We start from the raw sequence: 26086 nt of genomic DNA, 5'->3' as shown, positions 1-26086 counted from the left end.
GAGAAGGTGCAAAGAGCGGCTGGATTGGAGACTGGTACATTTAGTCATCGCGAGAGCGTTACAAATCTCTTAGAAAGTTTGAAGTGGGATACATTGCAGATAGACGACGCGCTAAACGAAAGGGGCTGCTCACTGAATTCCAAAATCCGATCTTCGCCAAGGATGTAATGGCCGCTATCGACAGGGGATCTCAAGTTGATTCCGTATTTCTAGATTTCCAGAAAGCTTTTGACACCGTTCCTCACAAGCGACTTTTAATCAAGCTTCGGACCTATGTGGTATCGCCTCAGTTGTGAGACTGGATTCGTGATTTCCTGTCAGGAAGGTCGCAGTTCGTAGTAATAGACGGCAAATCATCGAGTAAAACTGAAGTGATATCAGGTGTTCCCCAGGGAAGCGTCCTGAGACCTCTGCTGTTCCTGATCTATATAAATGACGTGGGTGACAATCTGAGCAGTTCTCTTAGATTGTTCACAGATGATGCTGTAATTTACCGTCTAGTAAGGTCATCCGAAGACCAGTATCAGTTGCAAACCGATTTAGAAGAGATTGCTGTATGGTGTGTCAGGTGGCAGTTGACGCTAAATAACGAAAAGTATGAGGTGATCCACATGAGTTCCAAAAGAAATCCGTTGGAATTCGATTACTCGATAAACAGTACAATTCTCAAGGCTGTCAATTCAACTAAGTACCTGGGTGTTAAAATTACTAACAACTTCAGTTGGAAGGACCACATAGATAATATTGTCGGGAAGGCGAGCCAAAGGTTGCGTTTCATTGGCAGGACACTTAGAAGATGCAACAAGTCCACTAAAGAGACAGCTTACACTACACTCGTTCGTCCTCTGTTAGAATATTGCTGCGCTGTGTGGGATCCTTACCAGGTGGGATTGACGGAGGACATAGAAAGGGTGCAATAAAGGGCAGCTCGTTTTGTATTATCGCGTTATAGGGGAGAGAGTGTGGTAGATATGATACACGAGTTGGGATGGAAGTCATTACAGCATAGACGTTTTTCGTCGCGGCGAGACCTTTTTACGAAATTTCAGTCACCAACTTTCTCTTCCGAATGCGAAAATATTTTGTTGAGCCCAACCTACATAGGTAGGAGTAATCATCAAAATAAAATAAGAGAAATCAGAGCTCGAACAGAAAGGTTTAGGTGTTCGTTTTTCCCGCTCGCTGTTCGGGAGTGGAATAGTAGAGAGATAGTATGATTGTGGTTCGATGAACCCTCTGCCAAGCACTTAAATGTGAATTGCAGAGTAGTCATGTAGATGTAGAAGGATGTAGAGCATATATTATTACCACCAACTTTCATATCGCGCAATGATTACCATTCAAAGATAAGGGAAATTAGAGCTCGTACTGACGCGTTCCGTCAGTTTTTTCCCTCGCGCGATCCGCGAGTGGAACACAGAGGTAAATATGACTTTGGCGCGAATAGTGCCTTCAGCCACACACCGCTTGGTGACTAGCGGAGTGTGTATGTACCGGTAGCTGTTGCAATGTTTCCGACGATCTGCCTAGGAGTGAGGGGTGTGTTCCTTTCGTCATTGAGGCTACGTATCCATCCTCTTGTGGCTCGTTTGCGACCACCGGCAGGCTCTCTCATATTTCCACCTTCATCGGCCTTTCACTGTCATTGATCGGGTGGTACGAAGCAGCTGTGAGCTGTTCCGCACCAACTGTCAAGCACTGGACGTTCAGCATCTCCTCTTAGTCCTATTTGGTACGGGTCCCACACACGTAAGCAACATTCTAGATTTAGTCGTACCAGTTTTTTTTATAAGGGATCTTCTTTGTAGACTCATTGGCCCTGGCGTCCTAATTAATCTAGGTCTGCCACCTGCTTTACTTGCGAATGAGCATGTGTGTGTTTTATTTCATATCTCTACAAAATGTTACTCAGTTTTTATTTAGGAACTGACTGATTCAAACATTTACTCATTTGAAACTTCCTGGCAGATTAAAACTGTGTGCTGGATCGAGACTCGAACTCGGGACCTTTGCCTTTCGCGGGCAAGTGCTCTACCGACTGAGCTACCCAAGCGCTACTGACGCCCTGTCCTCACAGCTTTACTTCTGCCAGTGCCTCGTCTCTTACCTTCCAAACTTTATAAAAGCTCTCCTGCGAACCTTGCAGAGCTTCTGTAAAGTTTGGAAGGTAAGAGACGAGGTACTGGCAGAAGTAAAGCTGTGAGGACGGGGCGTGAGTCATTCTTGGGCAGCTCAGTCGGTAGAGCACTTGGCCGCGAAAGGCAAAGGTCCCGAGTTCGAGTTTCGGTCCGAGAGACAGTTTTAATCTGCCAGGAAGTTTCATACCAGCACACACTCCGCTGCAGAGTGAAAATCTCATTCCTATTTACTCATTTATTTGGCAGTCATAGAGCACATTTTTTCCTGTGTGAAGTGCAGAATCATACATTTCTGAACTTTTAAAGCATGTTGAGAATCTTTGCAGAAGTTTCCCGTCAGATCACCCAAGTTAAGGGCTTTCGGGATGGACTAGCACTAGCATGGGTAACCATCTGGTCTGCCAAGCGCAGTTGGCAAACGGTGTGTATTCAGCCTTTGTGAGGCTAACTGAGGAGTTACTTGATTGAGGACTGACTTGATTGAGAAGTAGCTGCTCCGGTCTCGTTAACTGACATACGGCCGGGAGAGCGGTGTGCTGACCGCATGTCCCTCCATGTTCGCATCCAGTGATGCCGTGGGCCGAGGATTACATGGCGGCCGATAGGTACCGTTGGGCCTTCCAAGGCCTGTTCGGACGGGGTTTAGTCTTTTGTTTCTTCAGACAATACTTCACAGTAGATAATCGCATCATCTGCGAATACGCTGTGGTTGCTATTAACAGTGTCTGCAAGATTATTAATAAGATGAACAGCGAGTGTCTCTTCCCTCAGGCACACCGGAAATTACTTCTACATCTGCCGGTGATTGGTTAGTTGGTTTGAAAGAAGGGCAAAGGGACCGAACTACGAGATCATCGGTCCATTCTACCTAATAAAACAATGCCACGAGAGTGAGAAATAGTCGAGACATAACACAAAACGGAAAGAAAGGAAAGACCACAAGAACGAAGGAAAGGCAATGAACACTAAAAAGACAAGTGAACAACAGCGATTCGAGAAACAGAAGACAGTAAAACAAGGAAGCAGATTACAGTGACTGGCCGACCACGAAAATAAAAAGGAAAAGCCTGCCACCCTGCAACACATTGAAACCTTCACCCTAAAACCACTAGGGTTAAGTACACAGAGGGACAAATGACAGGCACTAAAACTCAGATCAAATGATAAAACCCACCCTCACGGATGAAACGTAAAACCAAATCACCCGATGAAGCGTTGTCTGCTAAAATGAATGACAACGAGTCCGGCAACTGAAGATGAAGTCGCAGGGCAACCAGAGAAGGACATAGCAGAAGAATATGCGCCACTGTCAACCGGGCGCCGCACCGAGGTGGGTCTTCATGGCACAGGAGGTAGCCGTGTGTCGCCCTTCCATGGCCAATGCAGAGCCTGCAGAGAAAAACAGAGTCCCTGTGAGACGCCCTCATCGTGGTCCCCTTAATGGCTCGCAGTTTGTTGTGCGTACTGAGATTTTGCCATTCCGTCTCATAAAGCTGAGAAATCTTACGGCGTAATAAACGCGGGTCAGTAGCGGAGATTCCCATCTCCAGAAGTGGTTTCCGTGTAGCCTGTCAGCAAGTTCATTTCCTGGGATTCCGAACTGACCAGGGGTCCAGACTAACACCACTGAACGACTGGAGCGTTCCAAGGCATAGATGGACTCCTGGACGGACCCTACCAAATGATGACAAGGGTCAGGCTGCTCAAGGAGTCAGTACATAAAAGGAAAGACTCCCAAGGGCATGAACGTAGATACCGAAGTGCACGAGAAAAGGCCACCAGCTCTGCGTTGAATACACAGCAGCCATCGGGTAAGGAATGCTGCCGTGCACTTAGGCAAAGCCAACGCGACCATCAGTCATCAAACCGTCGGTGTAAACCACTTCAGAACCCCAGAACACGTCAAGAATCTAAAGGAAGTGACAGCGGAGAGCCACAGGGTTAATTTAGTCCTTAGGGCCACGTGAAAGATCCAGACGAACCTGGGGCCGAGGCGTACACCATGGAGGTGTACATGAACGGACCGCAGGTACAGGTGGTAAAGGGAAGGTCTCCAGCTCGGAGAGAAGCGACCGCACGCGAAGCGCAATCGTTAGCCCCGACCTGGGCCGCCGATTCGGCAGATGGATACGATAATTCGGATGCTCAAGGGAACTACGAATGTGTGCCGCATAACTGGCGAGCAGTTGCATGTCTGATCTGTAATAGAGGGAACCAGCCTCCACCAGTACGCTGGTCACCGGACTTGGCCTAAAAGCTTCTGTGTCTAGTCAAACCCCGCAGTGATGTACAGGGTCCAGCAAATTCAACGCTGAAGGAGCCGCAGAACCATACACCACACTCCCATAGCCAATTCGGGATTGGACAAGGGCTCTGTAGAGCTGCAGCAGCATAGAGCGATCTGCACCGCAACTGGTGTTAGTCAGGCAACGGAGGGCATTGAGGTGCTGCAAGCACTTCTGTTTAACTTGACGACGATGAGCGAACCAAGTCAATCGAGCGTCGAAAAGCAGTCCTAGGAATCGATATGTGAGTGAATCGTCATTAAGGCAAAGTGCTGGTTCCGGATGAACGGTACGACGCCGACAGAAGTCCACGACACGCGACTTTGCGGGTGAAAATTGGAAGTCGTGGGCTGGAGTGCATGACTGTGCCTTGTGGATGGCTCCCTGTAGGCGCCGTTCAGCAACACCAGTACTGGTGGTGCAGTATAAAATGCAGAAGTCGTCTGCATACACAGAAGGTGAGACGGAGATATCAACAGCTGCTGCTAGACCGTTAATGGTCTGCCGATGACTCTCCATCCGAGATAACATACAGCGTCCTCTCTAGGACGAAATTCTTAGTGTAGTCACAAATTTCGCTTTATACCTCATACTGAAGAAGGAAATTTTATTAACTTCGAATATAGATTCAGGTGACAGAAAGTCTTTTTCTTAAAGTACTTGTATGGAATGTAGCCATGTATCGAAGTAGCACGTCGACGACAAACAGTTCAGACACGAACAGAATAAAAGTTAGGAATGTGATGCTACAGAAGAATGCTGAAGATTGGATAGAAAGACGACGTAACTAGTGAGGAGGTCTGAAAAGAATTGGAGAGACAAGAAATTTGTGGCGCAATTTGAGTACAAAGAGGATTCGGTTGATAGGACACTTTCTGGCACATAAAGGGATCACCAATTTAGTACTGGGTAAAAATCGTAGAGGCTGACCAAGACATGATTACAGTATGTAGATTCAGAAGGATGTAGGTTGCAGTAGTTATTAGCAGATGAAAAGGCTTGCTGAAGATAGAGCGGGATGGGGAGCTGTATCAAATCAGTCTTTAGACTGAAGGCAACAGCAACAGAAGCCTCATGCTATCGCACTATCGACAATAAGCGTTAGTGTGGCAAATGGGTTTTGGAAATACTGGACGTACCCTCACGTGACAAACGATGGAAACACCTTGGAACACTGTCGAATTTAATATTTTGGTGCAAGTTTTCCTACCTCCTCTGGATACCGATAAATACATCTTTTCGCCCTAATGACACTAGTTCGAGGCTACAACTACTTCGCTACGGCGTAATTCTGAATCTTAACATTTCATACCGCAAAGTAGATAGGACCATGCCCGACGAAGTATAGAAGAATGTTAACCCACGAAAGCTTAGAGCTCTTTGATGAAACTTTGATTTCCACGGGCCAGAGAATCAACTGCACCAAACAGAAAGCGGAGAAATGGACTAGGGTTTTCAGATATCTGGGGAGTTCTTTCTGGCTTAGGGGACTGTGACATTTGATTTCATAGATTTTGCGTATCGTGAGGAAAATTGCGGCACCCTTACTGATGCCATAAGAGGCAGAGGTTTCATTGGAAACTTTCTCGATTGTTCATCCTTAGAGATGATCTATACGATATAGTCAAGTTCGACTTTTGCCACAAAAAAATGTATATCAAGCACACTAGAGGTCACCGACGCATAAAAACTTATTTCTCTGAAAAATAAAACCGAAGGTATTCAGCGTTTTCCGAAATTTGTAACACTGGGGGACCACATGTCTCATCGTCCTATGCCACCATTCAGTTACTACTAGGGGACTTAGAAAAGCAGTACACATTATTATAGAACTATTATGGCATTTTATTGAATGCTGCACTACACTTCAAAGTGACACAGGTACATGATATTCATAAACACAGTCACCATGTCTCTGAACATGCCGTCGGTACGTCCTACTGGTCGATCATGGCCATGTGGATAGAAATCTGCTCGTTGGCCACGGAATCATTCGAGAGCCGCTGTGTGTGTGTTCGCAGGATTGGAGAGCCTCTTTCCGCAGATGTCTTTTCAGCTTGCCGAAAAGGTTGGTTGGACACTGCCATCTGCAGTTTGTTTCGTGGCCTTTCTTCCCGACAGCATCACCCGCGTCCGCATGGCACTGGTAAAATTCTTTGCAGCATTTCACTACCACTCGACACGACATTGCCTTTGGTTCGTGTACTACCAGAATTCACAGCCTATCTGTGGGCAGTTCAGACGTTTTGCCCTCTTCCCCGGGTGGCCGCATATTTTAGCTTTGGACTTACTGCGTCATTTCACTCACACAACGCGTTGCACCTGTTATCCGCACCGTAGCAGTACTGTAGCTGCACGAAAGCCGAAACACGTGATCTCTTCTGACAATGCACAACTCATATTGCATAGTGGTCTTAGCATGGGACGACACGTGTGACATTTTCTGAAGGAATGTCTCTGTCGTTAGCCGTTGCATCTGCATTATAAACATAGCTATTTTTGTCGATGTACTGTATATCAATTCAACCATGTAACTCAACGATACTGTTCTGAACTTTGTTATAGGAGACCACGAGCAATAGCACTCTGAACGTTATCTCGACTGTTACGGCGGGAAAAATGAGGATTTACTTACGGATATCACCTTGTCTTGTGCGAGCGTAATTGAAACGAAGAGTTGACTCTTGTACCTCTTGCAGTTCCTGCGCAGCAGCAGTAACGATAAGGCATATGCTACTATATTGCTCCGAACTATCCACAGCGTCAGCACTGACAATCCATTTGTCCACATACTTCAATATTTCTGACTTAATTTATTCGGTACTCTTTCCAGATGCATTCGAGGAGCAATGGAGACTATTCCTTGACCATATATAAGGTGAAATATCCTGTGAGGATAATAGAGATACGTAGAGATTGCTCGTGACGTTTTAAATTTAGCAGCACTGGTTACCGCACTGTCTAGATCGAGGCATATGGAAGAAATACTTTTTGAATCATTCTCTAGATTATGTACGTCAACAAGAGATTTTTGTCATTCTGCTGTGTTATCTGAACTGGATGCAAGGGAGACAAAGAGACTTTGCGATTCTGTGGGTGTAGAATCTGGCCCGCAACTGTCTTACAGTAGCTCCGGATCATCGTCTGATGAGGCTCTCTCTTTAGCGAGCGACAGACTTGAGGACGTAGACGGCTTAAGAAGACTGGAACTTTCTTGCTGTCGGTGTAACATCTCTGGGACTAAAGACTCATTACGTGTCGTCGCCACAGGCGCTTCGGGAACAGTTACACCTTCCCCGCTGTCTTCTTGGATTTCCATCTCGGTTTCTGACCATGACGAATTTAATTTTAACGACCATGAAGACAGTGCCTCAACCCTTCTGTGCCGGAGAGACAAATTGACACCAGTAGATTCGCACCGCTTCTCGACTCTTCGTGGCACCGGTATCAGAGGAGAACTTACGTCTCCAGTTGTGCTATCGGAGTGCACTCGGTGTATCTCGGAAATTGAAGACTCACTGCGTGTAGTCAACGGAGACCGTTCAATAGCGGTGGATACTTCCCCGATGTTTGACTGTCTTCCCATCTTGCGAACTGACCATGACGTATCGGATTTTAGCGACCATGATGGAAATGTCTGAACGCCTCTGTGCCCAACAGACAAATTACAATCATCAGCAGGCTCCCTTCTGTTCTCAGTTGTTTCTTGAACTGGAAAAACGTCTCCGGTTGTGTCATCAGCATGTTCTCGGTGTATTACTTCTGGGACGGAAAATTTACCACTAACCGTCGGTAAAGACAAATCAATAGGCATGCAAGTGTCATTGTCTTCAGTGTCTTCAGTCTTACACCATCTCCATGGTCTATGATATTTCGATGAATATGAAGGCAGTGTGTAAGATGGGGATTTGCGCTGTTCGGGCAAATTGTCACCAGCAGGGTCACACTGATTTTCGGATGTTTGTTGTACTCGACTCGTAGCATATCCGTCTCCAGCTGTGTTACTGGGAACGTTACGCCCTACCACGTGGGTTACGACGTGTTCGGTGATGGCGCTCTGCGTTTCTCTGTTTTCTGTCTCCCTCTGGTCCTCGTAGGACATTTCCTGCTGGTGCTGTTCACTAGGTAATATCATATGCTTTTTCCAGTGCTTGGAATTGAATTGAGCGCCCTTTCTGTCCGAGTTTGGGGGATTTGCGCATCCGTAGTCTGTAGGATTAGAACGGAGATAACTTCGTGTTGCAGTAGGCGGACTGGAACTTCTGGATCGACCCCGTGACCCAGTGTATGGACTGGGCCAAGTAGAGCCACTTCCCAACGACGAACATCGACCTCGTGGAAGATCCTCCGCTTCTGGCCCTTGTCCCGATGCTGACCCAACATCGGCAGTTATTACTTCAGGGGAAGCTGCTACAGCAGCATCACCAACAGACTGCGATCCACTGCTTTGACGCCTCCTAGGCTCTTTAACAACGACGGGTGATGTCTGTCAACAGAGGAAATTACGTAGTAAATCATTTGCAAATAATAGTCTTCAAACTGTGTGTGTAGCTCATTTATAATTCTCAATAAATCTCTTTATGAAGCCTTGATGAAGGATAGTCAAATTTAAATCCTCATATCAAGAAAATGAAGTTACATATTACATCTGCAGTCGTGCTAGAGACTGAAATACCCTCATCGCAGCAAGCATCTAGACAATAATAAACAATGTCATACGCCCTTTGGTAAAGTGAAGACGGTCTGTTCCTTTTTGTTTTGCTCTTACAACTGCAAGCTACGGTTCTGTAATGCGGGTATTTCAATGTGTGTGTGGTTTGCAGGCGTGTACCTACAATTAAACAAAAATTTAATTAAGAAGTTTTGTGAGTACCTCTCTTAGAAAAGGTGAAGGGATCCATTAACAGACATACACAGATGTCAAGAAATACATAACAGTACGTTAGAAAAAACACTACACTGCTGAATTTAACGCATTGAAATTGACAGAAAAGACACTACTTTAGAAAAAAAAAGCTAGTACTCTATTGTGTATGTAACTAAAAGGAATCTTCCATCCTTTCTTTTAAATAGTTTCTGGATAGAATATCTAAAAATTTGCTTTTAGTTAGGTGGTGGTGGTGGTGGTGGAGGTGGTGGTGGTTAGTGTTTAACGTCCCGTCGACAACGAGGTCATTAGAGACGGAGCGCAAGCTCGGGTTAGGGAAGGAAATCGGCCGTGCTCTTTCAAAGGAATCATCCCGGCATTTGCCTTAAGCGATTTAGGGAAATCACGGAAAACCTAAATCAGGATGGCTGGAGACGGGATTGAACCGTCGTCCTTCCGAATGCGAGTCCAGTGGCTGTTAATTATATTTTTAATCAGAAGGAATTGCTGCACTTGCGCTTGGGCTATGTTTGGAGAGTGTTTACAACCTTTGAACACACACCGTTCACCAGAGATAGTCAGCACGGTTCTTACCTCCAAATAGTGGATGTTACTGCTTCTGTGGTGACAGTAGGGGGTTTGAAAAATGTTTTCATAGAATTTGGAAGAAATACTTTGCAAATATTTATCATTATGTGCTTCATAAACTTCGAAAGGTAAGGTTACTTCCCTACTACATATATCATTACTACTGAGGAAGCACCAACCAGTTAGGAAATTTTACTACTTACTGAGATACAGAAGTGGGCGGTAGATAAAAGTTGACTACTGGTGTTCTAAATTTTAAGACAAGGAAGGAAAGAGCATGAAACTGAGTTGGTGTAAACCGCAGTCCATCTGAAACTGGTTCTGTGTTTAGAAAGAAATACCATTTTAGATTTATTCGAAACTAAACTTATGACTAAAAATATCTGCAGTGGCAGCCCCTGAAATGGCCCCATGAGCCATGCACAGGCATGAGAGCCATAATGCACACTGTTGCAGTAGGGGGGGGGGGGGGGGAGCGGAGAGGGGTATGGGAGGAGGGGGGGAGAGGAAGGCCAGAGAAGGTAGGGGGAGGGGGAGAGGCGACAGGGGAAGGTCAGAGGGTAAAAGGAGAGGCCAATTTGGTTTAGGAGGAGTCAAGCATGATGGAAGTGACTCACCTGTATCCCTGCCAGGTTCTGAATCTCTATTTTCGACTGGTTTGTAGCGGTTGTGGTGCTGCCGCCATCAGTTTCCCCGTTATCTGTTGTGGGCTGTGGCTCTTGCACTGAAGATGTTAGCTCGACCAGAAGTGGAGCCGTGCTGGGAAGATGTGAACACTCCGCGTTCTCACTTGAATTTAGCTTAATTTCCTGAAGAGCAGAGTTCATAGAGTCTACTGTTTGCACCAAATCATCTAAGACGAATGTGACGGAATCATCATCTGAAGTACCAGTTCGTGAGGGTCCTTCATTGTCCTGCTGCTGAAGAATACGCTTCCTCACAAGAGCTTTCTTGCTGTTCTCATTGCTTTTCGAAGTGTACGTCACCCAGCAGATCGGATTTCTGGGCCCACTGGAGATTTTCCACTCTGGTGATGTCTTTACATGCTGCTTCTTTGAACGGTCCATGGCTGCTGCTTCTTCTTCTTCTGCTTCTTCTTCGAAAGCTGCCACAATTGCCTGACGAGCCAGCATAGCTGCAGAACGCCTTGATCGACGTTCCGGAGTCGTTTCTCCCACTTTATCCGGCCCCGTGCCAGTCCACTGCTGAATGTTGTTTTCAGCAACAATCCATGTCCCTTCTGATGAACCTTCTAAGCTACTATGTGGCAATCCACTAGCGCTTTGTCTCTTAGACTGCGAAGTTGATTCCAGTGCTGAAACTGTCTTCAGAGGAATGGTAGTTACCGAAGTTTTTCTCATTCTCTCCTTACGAAGTTTCAAGATCAACCTCTGGGCTTTGTCCTTATTGGTCTGACGCAGATCAGAGGCCTTCTTCCGATGCTCTGATGTTTGAACTGAATTAGACGTCTGTTTATGCAAAAAAGGTGCTTTTCCCTTGGTAGTACTTTTCCGCTTCGGCTTCTGAGCCAAAAATGGAGCTGTCTGTTTCTGAGCTCTTTGAAGGCAGAAAGCCAGGTCAGATGTCACAGGGATATTTGTGGGTATGGACAACTCTGTTTTCTTCCGAGTTTTCTTAGTTTCACTAAGAGCTTTTTGTTCTACAGAGCACTTGACAGACCGTTTCATGGAGGATGTTTTTCTACCTTCGGACATCGTAGCTAAAATGGCGGCTTTCAAAGCAGACTGACCTCTACGTTTCTTCGTCACTCCTGCAGTTGATGTGTCAAGGATGGCAGCTTTCAGTGGGAGGCGATCTTTACATTTCTTTGCCACTCCTCCAGTCGAAGTTTTACTAAGTGTGGCGGCTTTCAGTGGACGGTTATCTTTACGTTTCTTTGCCACTCCTCCAGTCGAAGTTTTATTAAGTGTGGCAGCTTTCAGTGGCTGGTTATCTAGACGTTTCTTTGCCACTCCTCCAGTCGAAGTTTTACTAAGTGTGGCAGCTTTCAGTGGCTGGTTATCTTTACGTTTCTTTGCCACTCCTCCAGTCGAAGTTTTACTAAGTGTGGCAGCTTTCAGTGGCTGGTGATCTTTACGTTTCTTTACCTGTCCCTCAGTTGACACCGAGCTCTTCCGCGGAGGCCGACCTCTTCGTTTCTTAACCAGTTCTTCAGTCAATGGGATGCCTCGCTGCCCCTCCGTTGGCGATGCACTCACTGTGTCTCTCAGCGATGTTTCGGTAACAGCAGCCTCCGCACGAGCAGAACTCCAGAAGCCGCCTGCTACATTTATGATTTCGTATTACAACACTAGGACAGACTATTCTTGGAGTTTTAAAACCATCTCCTTTACGCGGCACTTGAGAGTGATAAATGATTCTGGAAACAAATGCGAAGTATTAATACAAACATTCGTATTAACAACTGGGTTGGGTGAAGAAAATCAGCAAGTTTATGTGAAAACAGACCCTCATGTAAGACCGACGGAAAGTTCTCAGCTTTCCTGACTGGAGGTAATGGATACTACGACTTTTCACCGAGTTTCGTAGCGGTTACTTTCCAGTGGAATGTCCCTGTTTGCCTCCAAGAACACTACTTCCCTCGTCCCCTTTTTTGGATGTGGTGATGTTAGTTCATTTACGTATGTTGCCAGAAACCAAGAAATAACACAAGGAATAAGCAGATGGTGTGCTAGATGATGGATACGTAATATTGTACGTTACACAGCACTTGATGCTGCACACGGACGTCTTTTACTGAAGCCTGATGTTTGGTGCGGTAAGATCGCGGCGTCAAGAAATCTGTATAGTACTACAATTTTTCGAAACGAAAATGGTCTAAACATACTCTGCAGTTGAGAAAATATTTGCGTACTAATTAAGTTTAACACATACATTGTAAAATGTGTTATGTTACGTTTTAAGTACACATGTAGCTTTCTTGAGGGACGAAAAAAAAAAGTTGGAAATTGGTGGTAAGGACTGTGGGAGCAAACTGCTGAGGTCATCGGTTCCTAGGCTTGCACACTATAACTTACTTTAAGGACAACACACACATCCATGCCCGAGGGAGGACTCTCAACTCGGAGGGCGGGGGGGGGGGGGGGGGGGGGGGGGAGATCCGCGAGAAACCGTGACAAGATGCCCTATACCGCACTGCTGCCAAACGCACCTCTTAAGAACACTCGAATACAGACATTTGTTACCAACGACAAATAGCAGCTTCTATTTATAGGAGCATTTTCATACCAAGTCTGCTATATGAATAAAAACCGAAGTTGATCGAAACTGACTAAATACGTATCGGTAAGCTGCGTCTATTAATAGATTTATTAAACCCCATACAATGTATATACATTACCTGAGCATTGTCGATGTTTCAGGTAAGACGAATTTTAATTTTTTACGATTACATGCAGTACAAAAGAAATACGTAAGGTGCTTGTAGCTTTGCTTACACTAAGAAATGTTCCTTTCCTTGAAGCTTACGTCTCCTGTACGGAAACTTACAGCCCAACACGTCGCATGTGTTGACCAATCTGTCATAACTCTGAAGTTAATCCCCATTTCTTACGACTGTTTTATCGACAAAAAGCTCTTCACACGTACTTCACCTCGCCGCCATTTTGCAGTTCTATAATGCTGGCTTCAGTGGCGCCAGTGACTGACAATCTAGTAATGTATGTCTCTGATATGGCAAGGAAAGCGTTTTTGAAGAAGAGAAATTTGTTAACATCGAGTATAGATTTAAATGTCAGGAAGTCGTTTCTGAAAGTATTTGCATGGAGTGTAGCCATGTATGAAAGTGAAACATGGACGATAAATAGTTTGGACAAGAAGAGAACAGAAGCTTTCGAAATGTGGTGCTACAGAAGAATGCTGAAGATTAGATGGGTAGATCACATAACTAATGAGGTGGTATTGAATAGAATTGGGGAGAAGAGGAGTTTGTGGCACAACTTGACGAGAAGGGACCGGTTGGTAGGACACGTTCTGCGGCATCAAGGGATCACAAGTTTAGCATTGGAGGGCAGCGTGGAGGATAAAAATCGTAGAGGGAGACCAAGAGATGGATAAACTAAGCAGATTCAGAGGGATGTAGGCTGCAGTAGGTACTGGGAGATGAAGCTTGCACAGGATAGAGTAGCATGGAGAGCTGCATCAAACCAGTCTCAGGACTGAAGACCACAACAACAAAATGTCTCTGATGTGTACATTAGTTATTTACATCTGGGCCACAGATAAATCAGTGGTGGCAATGTAAAGCATCAGCGAAGAACATACCTCTGTCGAGTCAGCGACTATTAGGGAAAGATTGAATTGATACACCAAACAGAAAAGATCCAAAGGAGGACAGCACTTTGCGTAACAGGTCCGTTTAGTAAGTACGAAATCGTCTTTAAGATGCTCACCCAACTACAGTGGCAGTTGCGACAAGAGATGCGTTGCTTCCTCCTAGGTATATTCCACCTTGAACACAACTTAAGAGAGATTCGAGCTGGGACGGAAGCTTACAGGCAATAGTTCGCCCTATGCACCATTCCCGCTGGAACATGCGGGAAGTGAGTGAATGACGTAACCAAAGTACCCTCCGTCTCCAGCGTAAGGTGAGTTTCTGAGTATAGATGTACCGGTAGGTATAGAAAGCATAGTAAAGGAGTCAGTAGAAATATGGATTCACTATTATTTCGTCAACAGAGACGTGGTCTTCAGCTCAGTTTAGCACGGGATTCCGCGTTAATGCTTATACGCCGAACGCACGCCTGTCGATGGCGTATTAAGAATGGCAAAGCAAGAAATGAAATTATGCCTCCAGCGTCGTCCCCAACGCTCCTCCTCACGAATAGGCTAGACATCCGACGTCTCAGGTTTCCTGAAGCTGCTGCGGCTTGCTGGCGAAACGGATGTCAGATTACAGATCAAACGGTCCTTTTCTTCACTTTATAGCTTCTTCCGCTCATGTTTTGAGAGCTGTGTAAGTACGTACACTGTGATTTGGAGTCCACGTGGAACTATAGGCCGCCCTAGAACTGATTATACAGGTCAGTTCAAAAACTACGAGTAAGGCAAGACGAGGCCGCCGCCAACAAGACTGTACCTAGCAAAACATTACAGTGAATAAATCAGCCGTCAGACTGTGGTCAGCTTTACCTTAACCTGACTAGAATGTGGTGGATATGCTGCGGCTCTTTAACACTGCCGCGCCTTGAACACCGAGAACTTTACATAATGTGTGGATGCTTTAGTCGATCACTGAATTCTGGGCATAAAACTACATTTCCCTGAACCAGAAAATATGAAGGCAATTTCTGTGGCGTTTCACGTCGCATAATATGCTACGAAATAAACCTTAACAGTTACTCCATTGGGTGAATGATTTGCTGTCAGATCAACGAGCGGAGGTTATGATTCACGAATTCCAATATAGATTACTGTTGTTCAGTCTGAAGACAGCTCTCCACTGTATTGTACCCTGTACAATCCTCAACATAGCTGGGTAACTGCTGCCGCCTACACCCATCTGAGCCTCGTTATTCTGTTCCAACCATTGTCTACTGTAACACCTACAACGCCTCTCGGTGTTAATAAACCAAAATAGCTCCCAAATTAGCTCCCATGCCCTCGAAATATAAATTCAGAAAGTGTCCCAAGCCCCTCCACAAGTAGTAATTTACGAAATAGAAATGAGAGACAAAGAGGGAAATCTATAGTAAAAAAAATAGAAAAAGAAAAGAATTTTAATCATAAATTTTGGAAGCATGGGAGGGGGAAAACGATAGAAATGGTTAAATTATTAGTTATTTTTATATATGAGGAAATCAATATTATAGTCACAGAACGTAGGGCTAACACCAAAGACAGCGTTTACTAAAGTACAAATAGACATACAACGCAATTATGATACTCCAGTCTTTATCTTCTAGTCTGTTCGAAGTCAATTAGGACGTACAGCTTTAGGAAGCAACAATAGGAGCTTTATTAAACCAGGGCCCAAGAATAAATCGCGACGAGATTGTTTTTTGGGAAGCATTAATTTCAGATCAGAATTAGAACTTTTGTCATATTAGAGGAACGGGAAGGTGATCAATAATCTCTGACTAACGTCACTTCGTGTGAAGATTTAAATACTTTACGGAATTAACGATTTATGGACAGATTCGGACTTTGCATTGTGGTAGTTGAAAAGCTTTACTTCACCCGACTAGTAATCATAGTTCGTGACAGTTTATGGATATTAAACGGGAACAATCTTTTTATCGAAAGTGACAGAACATTTTTTAGTATCTCTGATATTGACGGGATTCTAGATTAGATACTTATTCAAAGAACCCCTTTGAATGCGATCGTGTGAATGAAATGATTTATTAATAATTATTGTTAAATAAAATAACATGTTAATTTGAAACTTACTATTCGTCTTGAACTTTACTTCAATTTAGGTTCATAAATAATTAGGTTACGTGATTTTCACCAAGAATAAACTGTAGACTAGTAACAAACAAGTTAACGAGAATCTATTGAAAACACTAGTATTAATTTACTTATGGTTTTTTCCTTCAAAACTGGGAAGACAATAAGTGTAGTGACTCATTGGGGTTAATTTAAGAACTAGCCAGGATAAAACGAAACTCCTCAATACCAGTAAATGTATAGATAAATTAACATTCCTACTTTCGTGCAAGATACGGAATTCGGGACAGAAAAAAAAGGGTCGCTACACTAACTCTACAATTTTTCCCTCTACACTTCACTGAATTAACACTTTCCTTGATATCTCAATATGTGTCCTTTCAGCGGCTGTCTCATTTTAGTCAAGTTAAAGGTTACTAGCCGTCTGGCTTGCCTCCTCCAGTTTACGTGCTAAATCCATTTCCTCTTGTTACGACTGACAATAGGCAGGACACTTTAATTTCATCTTGCTATAAGTCTCATCACTTTATTTATTGCTGGGAAATTTATTGTGTAAAACTTCAGTGGTTGTCACTAGAAGCTTGCAGTTCTGTAAGAATGTGTGAGAACCGCTCAGTTCGTACAGAACTCAAAGCAACGGGATAGGGGGAACAAACGGCTTTCAGAGACTGTTCCAGCTTACGCGTGACACCTGAGAGGGTTCGCAACCCACGGTTTGGGTTCGCAACCCACGGTTTGGGTCTGCAGACGACTAGAGGCGATTGTATCAAATGCTGGCTGCCACCCAATAATTTATTGTGAGAAATTACAAGTCTCAATGTCTGCGCCTACGAGGTGAGAGGAGAAGCCTCGCTGAGTTTCCGACGGGCTTCTGGAAATACAGCCGGGTGCAAAAACGCTCTCATTCACTCATCGGATACTGCCGTGACGGGAATTTCTAGAGAAAACTAGCGAGGAGAATGCACAGTGACTGGCCCGCGTCTTAAGACATTCTGTGGTGCGTACTGATTACAAATGGCTGTTTCCAGGCTATTGGTGGGAAACAGTAGTTCTTTTACTGATTGGCGGTTGTAGCCGGAACAGCAAAAACAGCCAAGTCTGAAGCACGGACACGTGAAGAACGCACTTGGTTTGGATGTGGAAGGTGAAAGGTCGCTGGTTTTAGACTCTGAGGTCTGACTTAAGACGGTGTGCGGAACATTTCTGTGTCCAAGTCCTGGCGAGCGAGATTCTGATCCTGCACTTAAGGTCATCTTACCGCCACGGCATCAGCACTGCTGTTAGATACCCGTTGATGCTTGCAAAGATCACGTGCCGTTGCCACAGTACCGTTAATCCTATTTCTAGTGATAGTGTCGTCCTCCGACTAAAACATGTGGTGGGTCGCATTTTTATCAGTGATTGAATCTGCAGCTAGGATACAGTAGTGTTCTCCCAATTGCTTCATACTCTCGTTGCAATAACATTTTTGACAGCCATGTGACATTCTTGTGCTACGTCATTGCTTTTAATATACTAAAACAAATTTAATTTTGTTAATCTTCAGGTTTTGGCTGCGCAAAGACTGTTCCATTACGTTTCGGGCGTGCAGCCGCAAGAAATCTAATATTTCGGCCGTATAACGTTCAGCCACCTTCAGAGTGAGCCGAAGGCTGCCGCTCCAGTGCTCGCTTCGTCGCTTTATACTCGTGTACCGAGCGACTGCGCATGCGGCCACAGATGCAAATGCACCAGAGACGTGCACAATGCGCGAGTTGTATTTATGACTGCAGTCGATCTGTGTTGGCATACAGATGTATCATTGTGAGCTTCACTGTGAAGACGTATTTGTGAGTTTATTACAGCAAGTGCCGGATTCCATGCTTTATCAAGACTGAAACCACTATATTTATTAAATTCGTCGTCAAGCGAATTTCAATTGACTCCTTCACTATCGAGTCCTAAAAGAATGATGTAGTTGCCAAAATTTCGACGTTGTCATACAACATACTGTAACAGACTCTCTGCCCTACCTTCCTATTCATAACGAATCCTACACCTGTTATACCATTTTCTACTGCTGTTGATATTACCCGATACTCATCTGACCAGAAATCCTTGTCTTCCTTCCACTTCACTGACCCCTACTATATCTAGATTGAGCCTTTGCATTTCCCTTTTCAGATTTTCTAGTTTCCCTACCACGTTCAAGCTTCTGACATTCGACGCCCCGACTCGTAGAACATTATCCTTTCGTTGATTATTCAACCTTTTTCTCATGGTAACCTCTCCCTTGGCAGTCCCCTCCCGGAGATCCGAATGGGGGACTATTCCGGAATCTTTTGCCAATGGAGAGATCATCATGACACTACTTCAACTATAGGCCACATGTCCTGTGGATACACGTTACGTGTCTTTAATGCAGTGGTTTCCATTGCCTTCTGCATCCTCATGTCGTTGATCATTGCTGATTCGTCCGCCTTTAGGGGCAATTTCCCACCCCTAGGACAAGAGAGTGCCCTGAACCTCTATCCGCTCCTCCGCCCTCTTTGACAAGGCCGTTGGCAGAATGAGGCTGACTTCTTATGCCGGAAGTCTTCGGCAGCCAATGCTGATTATCAGTGGTGGGGATCGAACTCGGGCCCGAAGACGTTTTGATTATGAATCAAAGACGCTACCCCTAGACCACGGATGGAAGAGGTCGTAGAAGGGGCTTACACACACACACACACACACACACACACACACACACACACACACACACACACACACACACACACACACACCGGAGGGAATGCAAGAACAAGCGGGGTGAGGTACGAGAACTGCAGCCTTGGTAGCAGCGTCAGCGGCCTTGTTTCCTGTCAGACCGACGTGACCAGCAACCCACATAAAAAATCACAACGGCTCCATCAAGAGTGAGCAAGTGACAGCTTTTCTGGACACACTGTGTTAAGGAAAGGACGGTGTACAGCTCATAGAAGCTTTGAAGGGCACTACGAGTCGGGGCAGATGATGCAATTGGAAACCCTTTGTCGCCGGAGCCACTGCATGGCTTGATACAGGGCGACTAGCTATGCTGCAAATACTGACCAGTTTCCCGAAGCCGATACCGAAAAACGTCGGTGTCAATTATGAAGGCGCACCGGACACCTCGGGCAGTCCAACAGCCATTAGTCCTATCGTGAAGTTCCATGCAAAGGTCGTGAAACTGAAGGCGATAGAGCGAGGCTGGCGTAGTGTCCTTAGGAAGCGAATGGAGGCCAAGATGAACACATGCCGGCGCTCAAGGCGAAGAGTTCACACCCATCGGGAGAGTTTCAGGTAGAAGTTAAACTGCCGGACAAAGAGCCGAAAGTGACCTCCAGGAGATAACTGGGAAGAGTGAAGCGCCCCATACTGCCGACCAAAGGAATCGTCGGGGAGGAGACAGAGTGGTAGGCCACCCATTGCAGGCAAAGGGCATGCATATCTGCCGAGGAGAAAGTCACGGCGGTTGGACAGCGGTAGTTCGGCAGTTTCTGCTTACAGATAGTGGCCAAAGGAAGGCCACGATTGTGATACTATTGAGACGGCCTAAGACGGACGGACGCGCAAATGCATAAACGAAGCATCCGTAGTTAGCTTCGAACGGACAAGGGACCGGTACAAACTGAGGAGGGAAGTATCATTTTAGACACACGACATTGAGGGGCCGCATATCGTGAGCTGCCAAGCAAGGCACGTGGGAGAACCAAGAAAGTTTCCTATAGATCAGGAGTCCCAGGAATTTCGTAGTTTCAACAAACGGAAGAACATCAAGCTAAAGACAAAGACGTTGGAAGAAACCAATAGCGCCGCCAGAAATTCGTACAAACGTTTTGTCAGTGGAAGACGAATGCCATTGTTGATGGTCCATGAGCAAAGATGATCGAGATATCGCTGAAGTCGCAGCTTAACGAGACAAGTCCGTGGAGAACTGCAATAGGCGACAAAATCGTCAGCGAAAAGGGAGCCAGATATGGCCGGCGGGAGACCACTTACAGGGTTAATGGCGATAGGAAAGAGGACGACTCGCACGATGGAGCCCTGAGGCACATCGTTTTTCTGGATAAAGATGTCCGACAACGCAAAACTCGCAAATACCGTGAAAACTCATTCTTTTAAAAATTCTTGAAGGAAATGGGCCATGCTCATGTATACAGATTACGGAGAATCTCCGAATCGAAAAAACGCGGCCACAATCTGGAATTTCAGCAGAAAACCATTCATGATAAAAGTGAACAAACTAATGAGATGAACAACTGTAGAACAGCGCACTCGGAATCGACTGTGCAATTATTAAATTGCGAGACTCGAGCCACCATACCAGTTGGGCATGAATCATGTTCCATCACCTTGTAAACACAGCTGATAAGAGAAATGGGGCGGTAGCTGGAAGGAAGTTTTGTGTCCTTACTGGGCTTGGGTGTGGGTATGACTGACTTCACGCCAGCGTCTGAGAAACGTGCCCTCTTCCCAGATGCGGTTGTATATATGAAGCAGAAAGTGATTGTCTGCAAGAGAAAAGTGCTGCAACATCTGAATTAACTTCGTCTGGGCCTGGGGTGGAAGATCAGGATGAAGTAAGAGCACAATCTGCCTCCCTCAGTAAAGGCGGCATTGTAGCGCTCACTATTCTGAGAGGAGACTAGTATCACCCGAGCCGCCTCTGCTCGTTTGTGATGGAGGAAGGCAGCGTGATAATGGGAGACGCTCGAAAGGTGTTTCAGACAGCAGTAGGGTCCACGATGTCACCGTCTGCTGCTGCCAGGTTGGAAATTGGGGAACGGATCTTGATCCCAGAGAGCAAAGGAATGGAACGTTCTGCAGTGGTAACGATAACGTTTCTAACATATTGCAGCCGGTGAAATGTCTTTCGTTGAAGATCGGTAGGGTTGATTGGTTGGTTGGTTATCTTAATAGAGGGGCGGGGGAAACAGAAGGGGGAAACAGAAGGGGGAAACAGAAGGGGGAAACAGAAGGGGGAAACAGAAGGGGGAAACAGAAGGGGGAAACAGAAGGGGGAAACAGAAGGGGGAAACAGAAGGGGGAAACAGAAGGGGGAAACAGAAGGGGGAAACAGAAGGGGGAAACAGAAGGGGGAAACAGAAGGGGGAAACAGAAGGGGGAAACAGAAGGGGGAAACAGAAGGGGGAAACAGAAGGGGGAAACAGAAGGGGGAAACAGAAGGGGGAAACAGAAGGGGGAAACAGAAGGGGGAAACAGAAGGGGGAAACAGAAGGGGGAAACAGAAGGGGGAAACAGAAGGGGGAAACAGAAGGGGGAAACAGAAGGGGGAAACAGAAGGGGGAAACAGAAGGGGGAAACAGAAGGGGGAAACAGAAGGGGGAAACAGAAGGGGGAAACAGAAGGGGGAAACAGAAGGGGGAAACAGAAGGGGGAAACAGAAGGGGGAAACAGAAGGGGGAAACAGAAGGGGGAAACAGAAGGGGGAAACAGAAGGGGGAAACAGAAGGGGGAAACAGAAGGGGGAAACAGAAGGGGGAAACAGAAGGGGGAAACAGAAGGGGGAAACAGAAGGGGGAAACAGAAGGGGGAAACAGAAGGGGGAAACAGAAGGGGGAAACAGAAGGGGGAAACAGAAGGGGGAAACAGAAGGGGGAAACAGAAGGGGGAAACAGAAGGGGGAAACAGAAGGGGGAAACAGAAGGGGGAAACAGAAGGGGGAAACAGAAGGGGGAAACAGAAGGGGGAAACAGAAGGGGGAAACAGAAGGGGGAAACAGAAGGGGGAAACAGAAGGGGGAAACAGAAGGGGGAAACAGAAGGGGGAAACAGAAGGGGGAAACAGAAGGGGGAAACAGAAGGGGGAAACAGAAGGGGGAAACAGAAGGGGGAAACAGAAGGGGGAAACAGAAGGGGGAAACAGAAGGGGGAAACAGAAGGGGGAAACAGAAGGGGGAAACAGAAGGGGGAAACAGAAGGGGGAAACAGAAGGGGGAAACAGAAGGGGGAAACAGAAGGGGGAAACAGAAGGGGGAAACAGAAGGGGGAAACAGAAGGGGGAAACAGAAGGGGGAAACAGAAGGGGGAAACAGAAGGGGGAAACAGAAGGGGGAAACAGAAGGGGGAAACAGAAGGGGGAAACAGAAGGGGGAAACAGAAGGGGGAAACAGAAGGGGGAAACAGAAGGGGGAAACAGAAGGGGAAACAGAAGGGGAAACAGAAGGGGAAAAAGAAGGGGAAAGAAGGGGAAAGAAGGGGAAAGAAGGGGAAAGAAGGGGGACATACAATAACAAAAGGAAGAACCAGAAGAACGACAGGAGGACAACTAACATTACTATCGACAAAAACATGAAAAGAAAACCACAGAGAGAAGCAAGAAACAGGTAGAAAGAGTACAAGCAAGAAAGCAGATGACCGTGGCTGGCCGAGCACGAGAACAAGGAGGAAAAACCAGCCACTCTGCAAAACGTTAAACCATCCACCCTAAAAGGATTAGAGTGGAGAACAGAAAGGGACAAAGGACATGCGTTAAGACTTAGATAAAATGATAAAACCATCTCTCATGAATAAAACTTAAAACTAAATCAACCGATGAAGAGTTGTCACACAAAATTAGCGGCAACGAGTCCGGTAACCAAAGATTTCGTCGCAGGGCAGTCAAAGTGGGACAGTGCACCTGAATATGGGCCACTCAACTGATACTGAGGCGAGTCTTCATGGCGCAGGAGGAAAACGTGGGTCGCCCAAGCGGGGCCAATGCGGAGCTGGCAGATAACCAAAGTATCCCTGTGAGAGGCCCGCATGGAGGACTGCCACACATTCGTAGTCTCCTTAATGACACGCAGTTTGTTGTGTGTACTATTATGCCATTCCGCCTCCCAATGCCGAAAAACTCTGCGGCGTAAGCCAGAACGCAGGTCAGGTTCAGAGATTCCCATCTCTAGAAGCGGTTTCCGTGTAGCCTGTAAGCAAGTTCGTTGCCTGGGATTCGGACATGTCCTGGGGTACACAAACACCACTGAACGACTGGAGCGTTCCAGAGCGTTGATGGACTCTGGATGGTCGCTACTAAAGGATGACGAGGGTAGCACCAGTCTATAGCTTTTAGGCTATTGAAGGAGTCAGTACACAGAAAAAACGACTCCCAGGTCAGGAACAGGTGTGCTCAAGAGCACGAGATGGAGTCACCAGCTTTGCAGTGAAAACACTGCAGCCATCAGGGAAGGAATTCTATTCAGTATGTCCTCCATGGACACGCGCGAAGCCCACATGAGCACTAGCCACCAAGCCGTCAGTGTCAATCACTTTGTGGCTTCGGTATTTGCCAATAATCTAGAGGAAGTGGCAGCAGAGAGCTGTGAGGTTAACAGAGTCCTTTGGGCCATGTGAAAGGCCTAGGCAAAGCTGCGGCCTAGATGTGCACCATAGAGGTGTATGCAATTTGACTGAGTGTAGTCAAAGGCAAAGACTTCAATTCAGATAGGAAGGATCGGACGTCAACTGCAATTTTAAGCCCTGACCTGGACCGCCAATGTGGAAAATGAACCACTGTAGGTGGGAAAAGGAGGCGGTGATTCGGATTTGCTGGAGAACTATGTACATGTGCTGCGTAACTGGCCAGTAGTTGTGCATGCCTAACATACAATGGAGGGCCTCCGGCCTCCACCAGGATGATGGTCACTAGACTTTTCCTAAAAGCTCCTGTCGGTAGGCGAACGCCATAGTGGTGCACTGGGTAGAGTAAACGCAATGCTGAGGGCACCACCGACAATCAGCATAATCCATTTGATTCATTAAACTACACAATCTCTCAGTGCTAGATAAGCCAGAGCCAACAGTATTGGGACAAGGGGGATTCTGCCACACTTGGCATTATTTCCAGATGTATTCAAGACGACGGTGATGACGTCATCAAAGATGGTGGTGTGTAGACTTCGCAACAGTGCATGACTTCATCCAAGATGGTGACTGATGTCATTCAAAGTGGCAGAGTTTGGTGGAAAGATGGGTCAATTGGGCAACCTCCATTAACTTAACCCCCTCCACACCCCCAGAAAAATGAAGGGAAGTTCGAATTCCAACAGGATAATGCATCACACCATGGTTAGCTCTACTAAACTAAGAAAATGGCGGGAAAGAAAGATCATCTAAACCAACCGACATCACCTAACCACCTCTTCTTAGGAATTGGAGGGAAAAGGACCCAGCCTGTTCTGGGCTGCTGGAGAAAGGAAGGAGTGTACTTTATTTTGTAACAATTTATTTAGGGGCGGATTTCGAAAGGTAGTATATTTATTATACTGATACAAAACACACGCCCAGACATGCTTGGGGTCACGCCACACAGCCTACAGACCTGCAAACCACTAAAAGACTCTGTAAACATGCTTGCTAATTGTCAACTGTCTAAATCAAGCACCAGCCGTTATTTAAACAATTTGAGACACTACAACTGTCCAGTATGTTCGCCACGAGACCCAGAGCCCGACTGATTTAGTACACAGTACCACCAGCATAGGGCACTCTCATCCATGACGTAATCCGAGATGTCCACTGATGGCATAAGTACCGTTATCCAAGATCACGGGAAACCGTGTTCGCCAAAGGGCCAAAGTGGTCTAGCACACAGTACCACCGCCAGAGGGCACTGTTGTCCACTTCGTGATTTAATCGAAGATGTTGGGGGAATCGGGGGAAGTGTGGTTGCTAGGGGGTCTGGAGTCCAATTAACCTAGTACACAGTACTTCCACCAGGGGGCTAATGGAAGAGGGTAGTATGGAGGCAGAAAATGGCATGAGAATGACCTGGCCTGCACTGGGTTGCTGGAGACAGTAAGGAAAAAAATGGTTCAAATGGCTCTGAGCACTATGGGACTTAACATCTGAGGTCATCAGTCCCCTAGAACCTAAGGACATCACACACATCCATGAATGAGGCAGGATTCGAACTTGCGACTGTAGCAGTCGCACGGTTCCAGACTGAAGTGCCTTGAACCGCTCACCCACAACGGCCATTGATAGTAAGGAAGGAGTGTACTTTATTTAGGGATGGAGTCTATTTATCACACTGATACAAAACACATGCTTGAGGTCACGCCACACAGCCCACAGATCTGTAAACTACTACTAAATAATGCTCTGCGTAAACGCAAACAACTCCTAATTTACCTAAATAATTTCAGTTCAGACATGCAGACTACTCCTAAATAATGCAGCACATTGGTGTAAACACGCTAAGTACTCTATCTGTCCAAATAACACAGCCTATAGACCTGCTCGCAAAATAATGCAACAGACATGCAAACAATCTATGCAGACACCAGCCACTGCCCCTTTTCTATGGACTGCACAGGAGGCTATTGCACAGGCTCCCAGAAGTCGGGAGGCACCGATTGGATTGAAACAGACCGGCTACAAATATTTTAGAAATATCTAGGTGCGAAGGCATGAGGGATTCGCATATACCGGTTTCATACCACGTTCCTTAGCTGAATCACTTTCTAAATTAGATAATTTTATTACGAGGTTGCTCCGTCGGCGACGTATACGTGCACTGTTGGCCTGATACTATATACTCCTGCAATCGCAGTCACAGTATTTGTTTGGACAAAAAGCACCTCATTCAGAGGTAATGTCATACCTCGATTTGTAAAGCGGGTATAGCTTAACATTGATATTTGTATGCAACTGTAGAACCAGGACTGCTTGTGACAGTAACATACAGCAGTTTTTACATCTGGTTTTTACATCTGTCGAATTATGGCTCTCTAAGACACAGCGGTAAACTCGCAAGAAAAACCTATGAGACATGTCCACCCCCGGTTGATTTTC

The 26086-nt window shown here is 46.0% G+C and overlaps 1 protein-coding gene across 2 annotated transcripts in view; it reads right to left on the bottom strand.

The window, feature by feature from the left end:
• Positions 1-6734: 6734 nt before the first annotated feature.
• Positions 6735-26086, bottom strand: part of LOC126278584 (mucin-5AC-like) — a 94482-nt gene continuing 75130 nt past the window's right edge. Inside the window, exons 4-5 of one of the 2 annotated variants that reach the window (XM_049978795.1) lie at positions 10496-12162; positions 6735-8909 (exon numbers count right to left, since the gene is read on the bottom strand). In XM_049978795.1, coding sequence (XP_049834752.1) covers positions 7545-8909; positions 10496-12162 — 3032 coding nt within the window. In that variant the 3' untranslated portion in view covers positions 6735-7544. The remainder of the gene's footprint in view (positions 8910-10495; positions 12163-26086) is intronic. The other variant, XM_049978796.1, reaches the window with a different exon arrangement.

This window comes from Schistocerca gregaria, chromosome 6 (genome assembly GCF_023897955.1).
Source record: "Schistocerca gregaria isolate iqSchGreg1 chromosome 6, iqSchGreg1.2, whole genome shotgun sequence".
Lineage (NCBI taxonomy): Eukaryota > Metazoa > Arthropoda > Insecta > Orthoptera > Acrididae > Schistocerca > Schistocerca gregaria.
The sequence above is the reverse complement of the archived record's forward strand: the minus strand, read 5'-3'. Positions and strand labels throughout refer to the sequence as shown.